At 47.9% G+C, this 19,704-nt stretch overlaps 2 protein-coding genes across 2 annotated transcripts; both read left to right on the top strand.

Moving 5' to 3' along the window:
* Positions 1–390: 390 nt before the first annotated feature.
* Positions 391–15,298, top strand: arid1aa (AT-rich interaction domain 1Aa; the record flags this gene model as incomplete). Its single annotated transcript, XM_079228133.1, has 20 exons — positions 391–1,305; positions 3,379–3,600; positions 3,718–4,353; positions 4,502–4,597; positions 5,379–5,619; positions 6,136–6,225; positions 6,329–6,499; positions 7,083–7,443; positions 7,590–7,735; positions 7,830–7,915; positions 8,029–8,238; positions 8,335–8,539; positions 8,665–8,824; positions 8,969–9,138; positions 9,262–9,454; positions 10,072–10,191; positions 10,677–10,776; positions 10,963–11,818; positions 11,946–12,076; positions 12,183–15,298. 20 exons carry the CDS (start codon positions 391–393, stop codon positions 14,034–14,036), a joined length of 6,963 nt encoding a protein of 2,320 aa, XP_079084259.1. The 3' UTR covers positions 14,037–15,298.
* Positions 15,299–16,439: 1,141 nt separating this feature from the next.
* Positions 16,440–18,855, top strand: pigv (phosphatidylinositol glycan anchor biosynthesis, class V; the record flags this gene model as incomplete). Its single annotated transcript, XM_079227021.1, has 3 exons — positions 16,440–16,508; positions 16,739–17,905; positions 17,988–18,855. 3 exons carry the CDS (start codon positions 16,440–16,442, stop codon positions 18,273–18,275), a joined length of 1,524 nt encoding a protein of 507 aa, XP_079083147.1. The 3' UTR covers positions 18,276–18,855.
* Positions 18,856–19,704: the final 849 nt, after the last annotated feature.

The raw sequence follows: 19,704 nt of genomic DNA, 5'->3' as shown, positions 1-19,704 counted from the left end.
GAAAAACAGTCCAGTCCGCATCGCAGCGGATGCAGCGCGTGTTTTGCAGCCCTCCGCGTGGCTCAGTAAAATGGCTGTATGTAGCGGAGCCTCGTGTTGGTTGGGTTTGCTCCCTGCTTCTACCCGGACTCAGTAACACAACTCCCACAACAATTTCTGTCGCTTTTTTACGCATTGTATGGAGCGTCCATCATATTTCTAACCCATTTACGGAACCGGAACCGGGATGGCAGCCGGATTCGGTCCGGTATAAGGGCTGGGAATGAATCGGCACAAGGATACATGGTTATAAACAATTATTTATATCCAATGCTAGCTTTTGATTGTGACTGACTCGCCGAGAGAGGGAGAGAGGTGGTGGGGTGGGTGGGGGGGGGGTGGGGGTATATCATGGCCGCTCAGGTCGCCACTCTTAACACTAGCCCGCCTTCCGAACTCAAAAAGCCCGATCGAGACCCCAAGGAGGAGTCGGTACCGGGGGACAAGCAGTCAGACAAAAAGCATCCGGGCTTGGACAGCGGATCGCCGGGCCGGGGGGATCTGCAGGACGGGGCCGACGGTGGAAATGCAGGGGGAGGAGGGGAACCTGAGATGAAGAACGGGAATGGGAACCCGCCCAGGGCTAACAATAATAACCAGAATGACTCCGTCGGACCGGAGGGGAATAATCATCCCGGTTTGGTGCATCATCACGGCACCGCGTTTCCTCCCTCTTCCTACGGATACAGTCAGCACTACGGTCGGGCCCCTTTTCATCAACATGGCGGACAACAAAGCCCTGGCATGGCAGCTGCTGGTCCGGTCGTGCAGTCGAGCAACATGATGGACCCGTATCAACCCAATTCACACGAGCATGGCTTTTCAAACCACCAGTTTAACAACTACAACCAGTTCCCGAACAGGACTCCCTACCCCGGCCAAGCGTACGCCGTGAACTCCCCTCGCAGCAGCCAGGCGCCGACAGCTGGGGGGCAGCCAGCTAACGCGAAGCAGCAGCAGCCGCCACCAGCGGGAGGACCCGCGGCGATGGCCGGCTCTTACAGTAACCAGAGATATAACATTGGGAACCCTCAGCCTACATCCACGCCGACCCTCAATAAGCTCCTGACCTCCCCCAGCTCGACGCGGGGATATCCGAACTACCCGTCTAACGACTACGGCAGCCAGGACGGCGCGAGCAAGGGACCAGCAGACATGGGCAGCAGCGGGCTGTACGGGGGGAGCAACCCGGGCTGGCAACAAAGAAGCCATCACCCGTCGCCTTTGAGCCCGGGAAGTACCGGACAGCCGCTAGTTAGAAGCCAGGTAAAGTCACATTACTAAAGGGACACGAAGTGGGCTCTAGCACGTCTCCTTCCCTCCTTTCCTAGCTCACAACGTAGCAGGCCAGCCATTGTCTGCTACTAGTTCGCAAAGACTCTAAAATGGCTGCCTTCTCGTGTGTGTGTGTTTTTTTTCTCCCTTTACACCAGACCAGTTAAATCACGATGGTTTTAAACACATCGATACGTGTATGTAACAACACACGGGTCGTGCTTGAAGGAGATATAAGTTGTTGAATCGATGTGAGGACGTTCAGGGAGCCAAGAAGGCCTCGACTTTGAAAAGGGGCGAAAAATACTCACCGAAGAGCAATGGCTCGGTTTTTTTTCTCTCTCCCGTCTACGATAGCTTCTCTATGCGAGTTATCTTTTTGATTTTACGACGTGTTTTCTCATTAATGTGCTTATAATGTACGGGTGTGTGTCGGGGAAACTTGTCCACAAACCCTCATTAGTTTGTGATAGTCGCTCAGTCAGGATTATATCGTGTTAGGAGCCCGGGAAGCTCTCACTTTGTGGCTCCGACATTAGGAATGTGTTGCATGTCGAATCAGCCGCTCGCGCGGAGGCAAACGGCTCGCGTGGATTCAGTTGAAATCACCTAAATGTCCTGTAACATGTCCAGGAAGGGTGTAAAATGATTTCCCTTTGATCACATGTGAATTAAATGAGTTTCCCCGTGCTGATAAGCTGCCGGGCTCCTTGTGCACGTCGCCTGTAAACAGCCAGCTCAGCCATATGAGTGAGTGATTGCAGATTGCTCTGGGATTTGAATTGTGGAGGTAAAATCCTGCTGTCAAAGCCAGGAGATAGTTGGTCTTTGGTTGACATGCTAGCTGAAATCTGATTGGCTGCTCATCCGCTGCTCATGGCCATTTCTAATTGCATGTGATTCAAGGCAACAGTTGCTGATAAGAACACACAGTATTAATTCACCACAGGGTCACCAGAGGTATTGCTGTTTCACTGCTATTCTCTGCTCCAGCCTTGGCCAAGAGTGTAGTGTGGGAGCAACTGGGTCATGGTGGATCACATTTTTATTTGTTTAAATTCGATCTTTTGGCACGTATTTCCTTGCATGAGAAGTACACCCTAATTAGCTTGTTGGTTCTCACATGCGTGCAGCACGGTTGATGCATATTGTGCAAACACACATCAACTGTACCCTGCATCCTTGTATATAAGAAGTAGTGTATGTTATTTGTGTCAAATCCAAATAGAAAACACACACCAGTCATTAAATGATTACAACATGGTGATCTGCTGTTCTGTTACTCATCGTCTATCAATATGGTTTTCTTATTTATTTACACACCACTTTATTTGTTTTCTTTGATGTTCACAAATGATCGACATCTTTGTTTCATATTATAACTTGCTACACAGTAGCAAAAGGCCAAACTGACTTCTGTCTCTGAGGATGTGTGTGTGTGGGTGCTGCTGCTGTGTCTGGCATGCCACACAAGTTTGACTGTGTGACTGCAAAGAATTCCCCCCAATGCTCCCCCCAAGCCAATCAGAAAGCAGACCACATCTCTCACTGGCCAAGGGAGTTTCCTCTCTGTCTTATGCAGATTAGCCATGTGCTGCTCTTATTTATTTTACTTCATTATCTTGGATCTGCGAAATGTCAGGTACGGCATTTTGCATACTATTTTGTAAATACTAGGACCAGGTTGGACCAGGTTCAAAACAGGAGCACAGCTGGGATATGTTTAAGATTGGGCAGCCTGCCCTCCATTCAACAGTAGATATATATAGCTCTGTTGACTTGCGAAACTATGGCAAAGTGAAGTGAAAAAAAAAATCAGAGTAATGACCGTGGGAAATAAGGTGGGGGGAAAAAACTGCACAATTTCCTCATTCATTGAAGTTTGTTTTTACACCTTTTGGGATTGCAAAAGTTGCACACAGCAGCCAAGTATTTCATGTGCACACAGTCATGGCCTAATAAAGAGGCGGGCTGTGTGGCAGTTGTATCACTTGGTATTTAGATTTCTCCTATGCTTTTTGGTTGTTGACTTAATGTATTTTCTCGTGTTCTTACCATGTCCAGCCACCTGGTCCTATGGACCCAATGGGAAAAATGAGAGGTCAACCATACGGAGCAGGCAGTCCTTACAGTCAGCAGTCGCAGCAGGGGCCTCCCACAGCGCCACAACAAGGGCCCGGTTACCCTGGCCAGGGTTATGGCCCTGCAGGTCCTCAGCGATTCCCAGTGGGAATGCAAGGACGTTCCCCTGGCGGCATGAGTAGTAGCATGCCATATGGTCCACAGGTATTTCACATGGTTTATCTTATCTAGAAATAAGCCCAGAGTCTCTTCATTTTCATCAGTATTTGTGTTTTTTTCAGTTGGTTTTAAGTCTTTGTTGTTTTTGTGTGTTCTGCGTAGATGGGATCTTATGGACAGCAGGGACCAGGAGGCTATGGCTCTCAGGGTCAGGCACCATATTACAACCAGCCTGGCCAGACTCCTCACCCAAGCCAGCAGCAAACGCCCTACTCCCAGTCCCCACCAGGACAACCGGGTGGCCAGACACCGTACCCAGGGCAAACCCACCCTCCGCCGACTTCTGCTCAGCACACCCAGGGAGGACAGCCCTATCAGCAGCCCCATATGCCCCCACAGTCCCAGGGGCCACAGCCAGGCCCATCCCAAGGGCCTCCACAGTCTCAGCCCCCGTATTCCCAAACCTCAGCCCCGCAATCTGGCCAGTCTCTCTACGCCCAGCAGCAGGGTCCTTCCAGTCAGGCTCCGCAGCAACCAAGTTCCCAGGAAACCCCTGGACCACAGGGCCAGTCCAACTACCCAGGATCCACACAGGGGCCTCAGCAGCCCTCCTCACAGCAACAGCAGGCACAGTCTCAGCCTCCACAGCAGCCACCGGGACACGGCCAACACCCACAGGGCCAGCCTGCAGCGTACCCTCAGCAGAACCCTCAGCAGACCCCACAGCAGCAGCAGCAGCAGCAGCAGCAGCAAGCACAACAGTCACCTTATCAGCGCTTTCCTCCTCCACAACAGCAGGTACTACCCTCAGTCTGGGATCAAGTTCAACACACTTAGTCACCTTTCTGTGTGTGTGTGCGTGCGTGAGAGTGTGTGTGTGTCTTCATATGCATGCTTTCCTGTGACTCCGGCAGTATATTTAGGCATATGTTCTGATGTCTTTTAGGAGGTATCCCAGGACTCATTTCAGTCAAACACCCCTCCATCCACTCAGCCTAAGTCTGGCCCAGAGGACAGTCAAGGCCGCCCCTCCAGCCTTCCGGTCAGTTGCTTGTTAATAATACTGCTGGAACATAAAAAGCCTTTTCAAACTGTTTTATTTATTTTTTACCCTCGTGTAAGATAGTTAGTATCTCGTAGTATTTGGAGTCACGGCATATTCATTTGACTACTTATCAAACGTATGACAGTATGAGGCTCATTACATTCACAATCCCCCAGTAAAGGTCCGATACCAATGTTTTAAAAGCGCTCACTTTGCTGCTTGTTGGTTTGTGGCTGCTGCGCGTTCTGTCCCTTGAGTTGAGACGTCATGTGCTGCAGCACGTTAGTGGTGGTTGAGAGACGGCTATTTGGAAAAGGTGCCGTGTGAATAAGTACATTTAAAAAAAAACAAATAGTTTTTTGGTGTATTGAAATTACATGGCAGGGCTACTGCAACATGCTGACTCAGCTTGCATCCTACAATCTCCGGTAACCATGGCAACCTCTGGCACTAATGCCGACTCATTTTTTCTTTGACAAAGATAAATACGGACTATGGCCTCTGGGTGGGCGTGTGTGTTTGTTTGTGTGTGTGTCTGAAGTATTTGTATGTGTGCCACTCTTCTCTAAACAATAGAAAATACATTGCAACTCACTAATACTACAGCCAGTGTGTAAAATAAACATTACAGTACTATAAAAAGTAATGCTTAATTGTATAAAATATAGTCTGTCAAAATACACAACAGCTGAATTGTCTGAATTTGTAAAATTGTAATATTTTTGTTTATTATACCACGCTTGCTGACTCACTTTCTGCTCTTTCTGTGTCTTTTCAGGACCTGTCGGGGTCCATTGACGACCTGCCCACAGGCACAGAGGGTGCCCTGAGTCCCGGTGTGAGCACGTCAGGTGTGTCGAGCAGCCAGGGGGAGCAGAGTAACCAGGCTCAGTCGCCCTTCTCTCCCCACACGTCTCCCCACCTGCCAGGCATCCGAGGGCCCTCGCCGTCGCCAGCTGGCTCTCCTGCCGGCGCCAGCACGCCCCGCGCGGGACCGCTGTCGCCCGCAAACATGCCAGGTCCGTCACACACCGAAATGACACAAATGATTACTAGCAATGTCTGACACTTGTGATCTAGACACCCAATGCTTTTTGTTGTAGGTCATACGTTTTTGTGTGTAGATTTTTGCCTTACATGGGAACATTTTGTCTCCATATTTTATAAAGAACACTAGCACAAACAACACCATTACTGTCATAATTGATTATCATTTAACCGTTTTTTTATTGCACCCTCAAGTATCTGTAAAGTTAAGGGAAAAAACATTTGGTTTCATCTATCATCTCAGTGCTCATTCACAAAACATGCATTTTGTAAAGGCTGAGCCAATGAGTCCGGTAGGGTAAACAATGGTAAACAATGCTTTGAGAATGGGTTGACAACACTGTTGGACAAAACAAGTGCCTAATACTTATAGATACCATATTTGCGTAAGCTGCCCTGTTTTTATAACCTCAGTTGCCGTAAACTCAGTATTTGTATTGTACCCTTTTTTGAGCCCTCACTAACTTAACTTGAATATTGTTTTTTAGTGACCCAGATGCCTCCGAGGCCATCAAGTGTGCAGTCAGACGGGAGTCTACACCCTGCAATGAGTCAGTCTCCCATGGCCCAGGACAGAGGTATGCTGCAGAAAAATTGCAAAGTGTTCATTGTATATAACGTGTCAATAGTGTTTTTCCATAGCTTCTGAGTCTGACCACTTTGTCCCTCTCTTTCTTCCAGGCTTCATGCAGAGAAACCCTCAGATGCCCCCTTATGGCTCCCCCCAGTCCGCCTCTGCACTGTCGCCGCGCCAGTCCTCAGGGGGACAGATGCACCCTGCGATGGGCCCATATCAGCAGAACAACTCAATGGGTGGCTATGGGCAACAGGGAGCCCAATATGGCCCCCAAGGTGTGTGCTTTCTCATTCTCTTTGTCATGGTTTTACTTGAAGAGAGATTTTACGTAGTTTGGAAATTCTGTTCCGACGTTGTGAAAAGATAAATTGTGAAATGGCTTCCAGAGGCTCAACGTTTACGGTTCAGGTTTTGGTTTCTAAAGGCGTTTCACTTCATTTACGATCCATTTGTGAACTTTGCGCATGTGCATTTCTCATGAGACAAACCTATGGAATATATCTCCCCTGCCTCACAGGAATACCATGCTACCGTTGGTCCCTCCCTCTGACTCTGTTGCAGCTATTTATAGCTGTGAAGCAGAGAGTCAGCTGACGTAGCAGAGCCTCCTGTCAGTAGAGCTGAGACTGTGACGAAGGCTTGTTGCTCAGGGTGCATAGCTCGTTCTGCTAGCACACTGTAGGGAACAAGTCTGCCTCACACAGCTCACAAGGAGAAGACACCAGCTATAATAATTACATTTTAGTGTTAAACACAAATGCACTTCTCGGTGTTGCAGTGTTTTTTATCAGACCAGCATCCAGTTAAAGCCAAGTGATTACTTTACCTGAATATGTTGTGCTATAATGTCATCCGTAGGTTATCCTCGGCAACCTGGCTATGGCAACATGCCTAACGCAAACTACACCGGGCCAGGCATAGGCCCAATTAACTCCATGGGAGGACAGGGTGGGGGGCCGCCATACGCTGGCATGCCCCCAGGAAGGATGCCTCCTAATCAAATGGGAGCACGCCCCTATGGCCCCAATATGGGTCCAAATATGGGCCCCAACATGGCTCCCAACATGGCTCCCAACATGGCTCCCAACATGCCTCCGAACATGGGCGCCATGCCACCGCAGGTAGGCTCAGGAATGGGTCCTCCTCCAGGCATGAACAGAAAGCTCCAGGACCCCGCTGCCATGCAGCAGCACCCTGCCGCCAACGCCATGCACAACAGGTTGGTTTATGACGTGCCTACCTTTTTCATTTACCTCACACAAGACCTCTGATTGACTTTGCACATATGTTTGAATATGAGATACATAGACCATACTTTGTCTTTTTATGAATTCTATATGCTCATTTATTCTCTCCTCCGTCCAGAATGCCTGGTTTCGCCAACATGTCTCCGGGCATGATGGGCGCCGGCCCACCTTATGGCCCCCCCATGAACAACATGCCTGGAATGATGAACCCTCAAGGTGGACCACCTTATGCTATGGGGCCAAACATGGCCAATAACTCAAGTGGTAAGTTGTACAGAGATAACCACTCCTAGCTTTTTTTCTTCTCTTTTTAATGTGGTAGTTCACAGCTAATTCCAATTCTTGTCATTGTGTCTAGGTATGGTCCCCAGTCCAGAGGTGAACAATAAGATGAATAACAAAGTAGATGGGGGTGGAACGCCCAAGCCAGAGCCCAAACCGAAGGTAACCAGTCTACTACATGTTGTAACGACAGTTTTTTGAAAATCTTTGGAAGTCTGAACACTTTTGAAGTTGCACTCCGGTTCATTCATATTTTCTTTTCTTACACAATACAGAAGTCCAACTCTTCCACCACTACCAATGAAAAGATAACACGTTTGTATGAGTTGGGACCAGAGCCGGAAAGGAAGATGTGGGTGGATCGATATTTGGCCTTTATTGAAGAGAAGGCCATGGGCTTGACCAACCTGCCCGCTGTAGGACGCAAACCCCTCGATCTTTTCCGCCTCTATATGTCAGTCAAAGAGATCGGAAGCATGACACAGGTTAGGATTATAATATAATGTATAAACATCCATAATGTCCAAATTCCCATGTTGTTATCTCTATTCTAAAAAAAGACGTCTTTGTTCGTCCCCCAGGTGAGTAAGAATAAGAAATGGCGTGACCTGGCCACTTCCCTGAATGTGGGCACATCCAGCAGTGCTGCCAGTTCTTTGAAGAAACAGTACATCCAGTGTCTATACGCCTTCGAGTGCAAAATTGAGCGCGGTGAGGACCCTCCTCCTGAGATTTTTACAGACAACAAGAAGAACCAAACTGCCAAGGTCCAGCCACCCTCTCCAGGTTAGAGCGCTACTCACGTTTTAAAGTGTAGTACCACATCCATGCACTTTAAAATTCACAAACATGCGTAACTTGCTGAGTCATTAAAGTCACCTTGTCTGTCTGCTCCTCTCTTATTTCTGAAGCGTCCCTGTCCCTGTGCTCCACAGCCGGGTCGGGCTCTATGCAGGGACCTCAGACACCCCAGTCCACCAGCAGCTCCATGGCCGAGGGGGGGGACCTAAAGCCTCCCACCCCGGCCTCCACGCCTCATACCCAGATGCCCCCAATGCCACCCGGGTCCAGGTGACTGTCATTAAACGCCTCTGGTTTCATCATTTGATTCGAAAAGACATTTTGATTTGATGAACTAATTTTGTTCTTCCCTTCTCTCCGCCTCTCCCTCTTATCTCGTGATTTCCCCTCCCCCTCACCCCCGCTTCTCTCTAGGAGCAGCGTTAACCTGCAGGACCCCTTCTCTGAAGGAAGTGACCCTGCTTTCCCTCGGAAGAACATGACGCCCAACTCCGGCTATCAGCCAGGCATGAACACGCCAGACATGCAAGGGCGCATGGGCACATACGAACCCAGCAAGGACCCCTTTGTTAACATGCGGAAAGGTGGGCACACTGAATGGACGAGCGCTAAATGGAATATGTTATCCCAGAAACTAAAGTACTTGCTTAATTACCCGTTCAATTAGCCGGCTCTTAATTTGACTTTAATTCTGAATGCATTTCCAGTCGGGGAGCACTTTCTACCTGCTAACCAAGGCCCTAACAGCGGGGTGGGTGACCAGCAGCAGCAGCAACCGCCTCAGCAGCAGCAGCCGCCACAGCAGCAGCCTCCATTCAACAGGGGACTGCCTGGGGCCATGGGCACGATGCCAATGGGGCCCAGACAACAGTTTCCCTATGGACCAGGCTACGAAAGGAGGTGAGAATCATTGAATAGAAGAAAGCCTTTTCAAGGTCATTGAACACGGTTCATTATAACCAGCAGCTATTTATTTTTTTGATCACTCACTCTTTTTAAAGTGCAGGTCAAGACAAGTATCTGTGAAGCTGAATTTGTTAATATTATTTGATTGGAATTGAAATGCATGGGGATTGGTAATGGATCGGACATTTAACTTTGCTTTGAGTTGATGATGTACTGCCAGGGACTTGCAGAGTAGATCTTGCAGACGTTTGAGTCTTCAAGGTCCACTATATATTGTTTATGAACCATGCATCCTGTTTTTTGTTTATTTTGTGACAGAAGAAGGGTTGTGCACTGGATTTGTGCTGCTCTGAAAAATCATGAAGAGCAAAAACAAGTTGCAAAATTACCTGTTGCCTGCTTGCTTGACTGATAGTCGTCGCAGGCTTACGAGCCAGATAAAAACAAATTAACAATTAATTTTGACTAGTAGCTGATATTTAATTGCGAAACTATTCATGTTGATGATCTTAACCTTTCTGTATTTCCTTTTATGGTGAGCTCAAGCATAATTTGTATGTCTGTTTGCAACACAAATATGGAAAACCGTACCGTGCGTATTGTTTTATCAGACCGGAGCAAGGAGTTGGCCCAGAGGGAAACATGGTCGCCGGAGCTCCTCAGCCAAACCCTATGATACCTGCCGACGCTGGGATGTATTCGCCAAATCGCTTCCCACAACAGCAGCCACGGTCAGTTCACAATGCACTGAAAGCTACTGTCAAATGGAAACTGTTCATCTTTCTTTCAGTTCTGTTCTCTTATTGTACAATGTAGTAGCAATTTTACATTATTTCAATATTTATTATCTTGATAAAATAACATTAACAGTAATATTTAACATTATAATACAACACTGCAAATTTGCTTCATGGGTAAAATATTTACTCCATATCTCTGTCTTCACAGCTTTTTGGTTTGGGCTTATTGTATGTGGGCATGGTGATATAAGCACAGTTGAAATGTACTCATTTTTTTTTTGTTAATTCGGTATAATTTAATCAAGTATTTAGAGCTTCAAGCTGTAAACAAAAAGAAGCCCTGGATGTCTTTCAGTCACACATTCATCCCTATAATAAACCATAATGTTGACTGTGTGTATGACCATGACTTAATCCAGGGAGTTGGAGATGCCTAAAGTTTAAAGGTGCAAACTGACGATGCTTAATGTTTGCAGGCATGATTCCTATGGTAATCAGTATCCTGGACAGGGAACGCCCCCTACAGGCTCCTATCCAAATCAGCAGCCTGGAATGTACCCACAACAACAACAACAGGTCAACGATCCTCCTTCACCACACTAACTCACTATGCTCAATGCACTGTTTTCTTTTAGTTTTTCTGTTCCTCTTTGACTGAGCTGCTGTCATGTATTACACTTGGTTTGTTTAAAGCAGGACACTATGAACCTATGTGTTCATACTTCTTACATTGTACTAAAAATTGACCTTTTTGTTGTGTAGAGTTACAAGCGTCCCGTGGAAGGAGGTTATCCTCCATCAAAACGTCATGAGGCGGAGTACAGTGGGCCGTTCCATGGTGGACAACAACAACCACCGCCGACGCCACAGCAGCAGCAACAACAAGGAGGTGCCCCTGCACCCTCTTCAGGACAGCAGGAGTCGTACAATCAGTACAGCGGCACCGGGCCCTTCCCTGGCTCTGATCGCCGTCCACCTGGCCCAGGCAATCAGTTTCCTTTTCCCTTCAGCCGTGAACGTATGCAGGTACCGACGGGGCCCAACGCTCAGCCCAACATGCCCCCTCAGATGATGCAGCCAGGCCCCGAGGGTCCTCAGGGAGGTATGTGGCAGGGGCCGCGCGACATGAACTATCAGAACTACCCCAACCGTCAGGGTGGGCCCCCGGGGCCGCCACAAGGACCCGGTTTCCCGGGCATGAACCGCTCGGAGGAGATGATGTCATCAGAACAGCGCATGAATCACGATGGCCAGTGGGGGGGTCAGATGGGCCCGCGGCAGCCTCTTTACGGCCCAGCCGGGCCCGGGCAACCTATGCCTCGGTCAGTACAGTCCACCTACCAGTCTCTTCAGGGTGTGCAGAACCACATTCCACAGGTGTCCAACCCGGCCTCCATGCCCCGCCCCATGGACAGCAGAACATCACCTAATAAGTCTCCCTATATGCACGGAGTAATGAAGATGCAGAAGGCCGGCCCCCCCGTGCCTGCGTCTCACATAGTGCCCCCTCCGATGCAGTCGCCTCTAATAAGGCGAGACATGCCTTTTCCCCCAGGCTCTATAGAAGCGTCGCATCCCATTCTGAAACCACGTCGGAGACTCACCGTGAAAGATATCGGTATGACGATAGATTATAGATTTTTTTACTTTTTTGTTATTTGCTGCTTCATGCAGCTTCATCCAGTTATATTGTCTTAACTTGTTGCTTAGAGGGTATCCGTTCTGTTTTTCTCATGATTTCTTAGGAACCCCAGAGGCCTGGAGAGTCATGATGTCATTAAAGTCGGGCTTATTGGCTGAGAGTACGTGGGCCTTAGACACCATCAACATCCTCCTGTATGATGACAACAGTATTTCCACCTTTGAGCTCAACCTGGTGAGACTTAACATTGAGCCCTTAATGATTGTTTATAACGATACACTATATGTAGCGATCGTGTCTAATGTTTTTTTTTTTATATATATATCTGTTCTTTCTTTAGTTGCCTGGCCTACTAGAGTTGGTGGTTGAGTATTTCCGACGCTGCCTCATTGAAATCTTTGGCATTCTGCGGGAGTATGAGGTGGGAGACCCTGGCCAGAGGACACTGCTGGATCCTGAGGCCTTGAAACGAGACTGGGACAGCACGGAGGAAGATGAACTGCGCGCCGAAGACATGGAACAAGAGGAAGGCGATGACGAAGATGAGGAGGAGCAGGAAACTGAGGGGCCAGCTCGTGTAAAAGAGGAGGAAGAGCAGGCGCAGTGCTCTGAGTCTCGGGGCCAAGATGAGAAGACTGAGCGCGAGGAGAAGAAGAGCAAGGGTTCTTCCTCTGAGCAGACGAGCTCACTGCCATCCATATCTGCCCACGAGAGACCCAAACAGTCCAGCAAGTTTGACAAGTTCCCCCTCAAAGTGGTACGAAAGAAAGACCCGTTTGCGGCCGGCCAGTCCAGTAATCACGGCAAGATGCAAGAGTTCAACAGCGGGTTGCTTCATTGGAGCGCTGGAGGGGGAGACTCAACAGACCACATCCAGACCCACTTTGAACCCCGCAAAGACTTCGTGGAACCCCGAGAACGGATATGTGTGCCCTCAAGTCTGCTGAAGCGGCGAGTCCCAGAAGAAGTGTTTCTGGAAAATGGTCTGCCAACTGAGGGAGAGAAAAAGAAGAATCCAGACGAAGAAGAGACCTCTTCCTCCGAGAAGGCCAGCCCCTCCCTCAGCAGCGAAGAGGAGAGAAAAACAGATTCCGAGACTAAGGCGGTTGATAAAGTCGATGACGGTCACCAGCAGAGCAACAGGCCCATTCCTTCCCCCGACGGTGTTTTCACCAAGCGGGCACAGCAGACCGGCGTCATCCTGGAGGACGAGCCTCACAGCAAAGACGAAGGGCCGCTCGTCGCGCTGGCTAACTGGCAGGATTCTTTAGCCCGCCGCTGCATTTGCATCTCCAATATCGTCCGCAGCCTCTCCTTTGTGCCAGGCAATGACCACGAGATGTCCAAACACGCAGGGCTGCTGCTGCTGCTGGGACGCCTGATCCTGCTCCACCACAGGCACCCGGAGCGCAAACAAGCGCCACTCACCTACGAGAAAGACGAGGATTCAGAGGAGGGAATGGGCCAAAGGGATGAGTGGTGGTGGGACTGCTTGGAGCTCCTGAGGGAGAACACACTGGTCACTTTGGCGAACATCTCGGGCCAACTGGACCTCTCCATCTACCCCGAGAGCATCTGCTTGCCTCTGTTGGACGGTCTTCTCCACTGGGCCGTCTGCCCATCAGCAGAGGCCCAGGACCCCTTCCCCACCTTGGGCCCCCACAGTGCTTTGTCACCTCAGAGACTGGTCCTGGAGACGCTAAGCAAACTAAGCATCCAAGACAACAACGTGGACCTCATCTTGGCCACTCCGCCATTCAGTCGGTTGGAGAAGCTATACGGGAACCTGGTGCGGCTGATCGGAGACCGGAAGGTGGCGGTCTGCAGGGAGATGGCGGTGGTCCTGCTGGCCAACCTGGCCCAGGGCGACGCCGTGGCAGCCCGAGCGATCGCCGTTCAGAAAGGAAGTGTGGGCAACCTGCTGGGCTTCTTGGAGGATAGTCTGGCCGCCACACAGCTTCAGCAGAGCCAGAGCTCTCTACTACACCTACAGGGGATGCACTTCGAGCCCACAAGCCCGGACATGATGCGGCGAGCTGCCCGGGCTCTGCATGCCTTAGCCAAGGTGGAGGAGAACCACTCGGAGTTCACACTACAAGAGTCCCGACTCCTTGACCTTTCAGTGTCTCCCCTAATGAACTCGCTGGTTTCTCATGTTATCTGTGATGTACTTTTTTTGATCGGCCAGTCATGACAGCTGTAGGGAGCCGTGGCTCCACATTTTGGGGGGATTTATCCCCACGCCCCTCTTCCCTGGAAACCTGGCTTGTGTGTAACAGGGCAAGAAAAGTTCAAGTGACTTGTCTTTTTAATTTATGAAAATCCATCAGACTCCATTCTCTGAGCCCTCCCCAGGCCGTCCTTGCTCGAGGAGGATGATCACAGAGCTGTGGTGGATTACAAACCAGAGAGATGCCCGCATAGTGACACTACTTGTAACATGAATGCCAACTGGATGACACAGAGTAGAGAGCGCCACGTTTGGGAGACTGTTCTGCACTTGGGGGAAAAAGTACTTTTTAATAAAGATAAATAAATGAATAAATAAATAAATAGCTGAAAAACAAAAACTGTAACCAAAGTTGCTGTCTCGTTTACAGTGAGTTTGGGAGACACAGTGTGCCCTAGCTCTCCCCTCGAGGGCACAATTAGTCTGTAACTGGTTGAAGTTCAGAGGTGAAGCAGACTGACAAGTGGCCTACTGGTTATAGTTGCTGTAGTTGGATTTTCACCCGTCAGCCCGACAGTAGACTAAGTGCTGTCAATAGACACCTTCACCGGGGAGGCCTGTGCAGTGTGCAGTAGATTGTAGGACATTTTCTGTACCGTACTGCTCTTTGAGTGTAAGCATTCTGTAACACACGTTTCACACAGAAGCAGAAGATGCAGCTCTTGGAGTTTTTGAGGTCATTTTAGTTTGGTGTTCAACAGAAAATGGCTTTCTTCCCCAAAGTATCAAGAACCTACAACACCCTTACCTCCTCTTATCCCTTGATTGTATGAATACCCTGATGAAAAGAAATCACCTCTTAGGACTGGTTTTCAACTTCAAATACAGCTTTGCTGTGGTGTATATATAATGTTGTACATTACACTTCCTTTCTCTGTGTCTGTCTCTGTCTGTGTCACTATTCTCACACTTGTTATTGGTGAGGGATTGAGGCTGACGTGAGTTTAGTCCCCCACTGATTAGACCCACACCTCTGGTCTCTCCACAGCTCCGTAGTATGACAGACACGGCTCAAACCTGTTATCTCCTGGTACAACAAAAATAAACTAGATGAAGTACACATTTGACAATTTTTCTTCAGTCATGGATTCTGCATATTTGTATTTCCGACTATGTAGCTAAGACGACATGTAAATTCCTCCCTTTCTGTTTTTTGGCTCAATGAATATCATTTATTCAGTATGAAATCTTTATACTATATGTTCCACGTGGTAAGAATAAATGTACATTAAATCTTGGTAAGCTGTTTGATGGTTTTGTTCTTCTGAAATCGTGACGAAGTCAAATGGTGATTCACACAAAACTGGGTCAAAATAATTTTCTGAAATTCATGCTTCTTCACATGAATGCTCAGGAAACTAGGAGGGAAAATGGCCTTATATGAGCTGTTTATTACTGTTTCTACATTTCAGTAAAATAACATAGCATAAAATGATGTTAACTGGCTACATAACATAAAGCCATAAGGATGACTGCACGGAGGCTTTCTCCCTGCATTAACTTCACATTACAACAGCCTTATGCTCTATTAAAGCCGAACATTACAGCATATATCGTCAACGAGGGTCAAACGGAAACAATGAGGTAAAAACCTAATGACGTACATTTTAATTAACATCAGATCTAAAAGAAACGCACACATAAAGACATTCTTTTGAATCCACATTTATGAGGGTATTTAAAAAGGCATGTGTGGAAAATGCACCTGCAATCCAATCAAACCTGCGAGATAAAAACGGCAGGCAATGTCCTCACATGTTTTGAATGAGGAATAAAATACCTGCACCACTTGAAAAACCAGTCCATGACACAGAATGGTGCGGAGCTCCGCCTGCTGGGGAGAAAAACATGATTCACCCGTCAGGTGACCAACATATCTGAGGCACGACGTCAGACCAGAGTGGGTGGAAGTTTATCAAATATAAGTTAATATAATATAAACTACGATTGGTTCTCTTTTGCTCCACACGTGCCCATAATTATTAACCACACGAAAGTTCTCCTCATCTGGGGCCTGACTTCTCTTTTATTTTGAAAGGACTTCGCTCACACCGGAAGTGAACAGAGCCATTCGAAACGAAGCAAAGCTGCTGCTGCAGGATGAGGATGCGAGGACAAAGATTGCACCTGAGCGAAAACAAACGCTGACTGTCGACGCGTAGCTTGTCCAGAAACATTATCTTTCTTTACCCTCTTCTTCTTCTTCTTCTCGGCAAAGCAATGAACACGAGACACTTCCGCATCTCCTTCGCCGAATATTGTATTCCCTAGCGCGCGCAATGTTTTATACAGAAACTATGACGAATCCAGCAGCGACTGCCTGGTAGCAGCGACAATGCTCAGGCCTGTCACGTGTCCCTCACAGCAATGACCATGGACGTCAGAGCCGTGCTGGAGTTCGCCACCGTCACCAGGGGCCTGTCGCTGCTTTTGCAGGTGAGTTTGAGCCAAGTTTGGAGGTTGTGACGTCTGATAATATGCTGAATGTAGTTGATATATCATAGTTATTAACCTTAATTTCTCCCGAGTCACCTTGGCAATTATTCATATTTAATTATCATATTGTTATGTCGTAAGAAGGTCACAGACAAAGTGACTGTACCCCTGTGTGCAGACTGCATGATGGCAGGATTTATTTTAATATTGTTGATATTTCTCTCCTCCAGGCCGTCTTCAATGCTGTCATCCCTGATCACGACGCCGAGGCGTTCAGGCCCCCAAGGGCAGAGGAGCCTCTGTACTTGGACTCTGCGGTGGAGTGGTTGCTGGGCGGCCTCTCCCACTGGGACGCCGAGCATTTCCTCTTCATCGCCGAGAGAGGCTACCTCTACGAGCACAACTTTGCGTTCTTCCCCCTCCTGCCCGTGGTCCTCCGAGGCCTCGCGGAGACGCTGCTGTGGCCCCTGAGCGGCCTGCTGAGCGTGCGGGGCCGCCTGCTGGTGGCCGTGGCTCTGGGGAACAGTGCCCTCTTCCTGTTGAGCGCGGTCGCCCTGTACGCGCTGAGCAGGGTCGTCCTCCAGGACCGCCGCCTGGCTCTGCTCTCCAGCCTGCTCTATTGCATCACGCCGGCCAACGTCTTCATGACCGCCGGCTACTCCGAGAGCCTGTTTGCCGCGCTGACATTCGGGGGTCTGTTCCTCCTGGAAAAAGGGTTCATCTTCCGAGCGTGCCTGGCCCTCAGTATAGCCACTGCGGCGCGGTCCAATGGACTCGTTAACATAGGGTTCCTCCTCTACCTTCCATCCATGCACGCTATTTGCCAGATTCGCGTATATCGAACGACGACGAAAGGCTACGGTAAAGTCTTCCGCTATATTTGGGCCGTCGTCCGGGTGCTGCTCACCTCCCTCTTGGGAACGGCAATCATAGCCCTTCCCTTCTGTGCGTTCCAGTACTACGGGTATAGGACCTTTTGCACGCCCTCCGTCTCCCTGGATCGCATCCCTCCCGCTCTTCTGTCTCTGGCGGAGCGAAAGGGCTACCGGGTTCCAGATGAAAACAGTCCGCCGCCCCTCTGGTGCATGAAGCCTCTCCCTCTGCTGTATTCTCACATCCAGGTCGTTTACTGGGACGTGGGCTTCCTCCGCTACTTTGAGCTGAAGCAGATACCTAACTTCCTCCTGGCTCTGCCCATGGCCACTCTCGGCATAATGGCGGCGTATGCGTATTTTCAAGCCAACCCGGAGATGTGTCTGAGGCTCGGACTTTGGGAGACGGGTGCAAGTAAAGGGCTCGACAAACCCACGCCGGGATTGTTCAACTCCAGAGTGTTTGTTTATATTGTTCATTCAACTGTACTTCTGGTGTTTGGAACATTCTGCATGCATGTGCAGGTAGGTACATCACTTAACCACCTTCTTGTGGTCTGTGTGTGTGTGAGGAACAACTGTTAATTTCTACTCCTTCCCATTCTAGGTTCTCACCAGATTCATGGCCTCCTCGTCTCCCGTGCCTTTCTGGATAAGCGCTCACCTCCTCCTCCTCAATGAGCCGCTTCTTCATCGAAGGAAAACATCAAATCCCAATGTGCAGCTACAGGCAGATTCCAGAAATGGAAACGAGCACAGAGCTCAAAACCCCATCATTGCACTGCTGCCACACTTTAAAAGCTGTTCTCCTACGACGCAAAGCATCCTGGGATACTTCCTGTCTTACTGGGTGCTGGGTTTGGTACTGCACTGTAACTTCTTGCCATGGACATGACTTCAAAGATTACTCTGACCTTTTTTAAATGCAATATGTCCATGTAGGACTGGGCAGAATACATCATGTTAAATCTCACCCAGGTGTTTATAAAGTATATCATCAATAATCCATTTGTTATTCCAGTATTGGTTAAATTGTTCATTTTTTTCGTAAAAGCATTTCGAAGAACATGAATGCAGCATTTTGTCAATGTTACATTTATTTAATTGAAACAACATGAATTCACTAACTTATATTTAAGTAATTTAATCCAAAGAAAATAATAATTACTTACTGTATATTATAAAGATCTCGCCCAGTCTGACATAGAACTTTCTGATAAAATGACATTACAATTTTGATGCTGACTTACTCATGCAATAGTCAACGATTGGATTTGAGCCTCTCGGTTAAATGTCTTTGAGCACAAATGAACAAAATGTACAATATTTCTGAAACTTAGTTGAACACTGTTTGGTTGTAAATATGGGGAAGACTACGGTTGGATAATTTAATATAGTACTGCATGTCTGGAAGAATTATTCCAAGTTATAGTTTAGGAATATGTGAATGAGAAGAAGAAAAAATAAAGTTTGTTGCTGTGAAAGAATCTTAAATAAAAATGTTCTGTTAAGGTAAACCCTTTTATTAAGCTTTAATGTAGAACTGCTATATTGTGTTTTGTTAAAACAAAAAGTTAGACCAGCAAGTTTAATCTTGCATTTAAGATTAAACACAGATTTCAGTGTTCATGGTTTGTTACCCTGATGCGCGCCGATACCTCTTAACACCACTAGAGGGTGCTGGTACTCAGACAATTTAGTTAACTGCCCACCTCCATACTAAAAACACCAAAATATATGTGGAGAGAGTGAGGTAATTGGTAGATCTGTGCACTCGTATAAAAAAAGACTATCTGGTGTTCCTGCAAAATGGGGGACAAAAACATAAACAGGATCTCGCCGTCAGCCAGGCTCTCTGCAAAGAACAGACAACGAGGGAGGAATATTTAAAAGCCTGTATTGCAGTGGATAAATTCTTTGCGTCAACACCTGTATAGGTCTTCGTCAGGGCATTTAACAAATAGACACAATGGTTGTGACCTCACCTGTATAGTAGTGGGAGGCAATCACATGACCTGGATAATAACATGTCAGGTGAAACCAATTGCATGAGATAAGATACATTCTAAATAAAGTACTTTTTTCTTTTCACTTTTAGTACATACTGCAGCTGCTCTTACATGTCCTGTTGCATACAGGAGCCTATATGCATTAAATTGGAACACATTACTTAGTCATAATATTGCACCTTGCACTTGTACCCTGTTGCAAAGGCTAAATAATTAAAGGTGCAGTGTGCAGGATTTAGTGGCATCTGGTTCTGAGGCTCCAGATTGCATTGATTCTTAGTTTCAGGTGATTATACACTAATGAAAACATACTTG

The sequence above is a fragment of the Taurulus bubalis genome (assembly GCF_910589615.1).
Source record: "Taurulus bubalis genome assembly, chromosome: 12".
Taxonomy (NCBI): domain Eukaryota; kingdom Metazoa; phylum Chordata; class Actinopteri; order Perciformes; family Cottidae; genus Taurulus; species Taurulus bubalis.
This window is presented reverse-complemented; position numbering and strand designations above follow the sequence as displayed.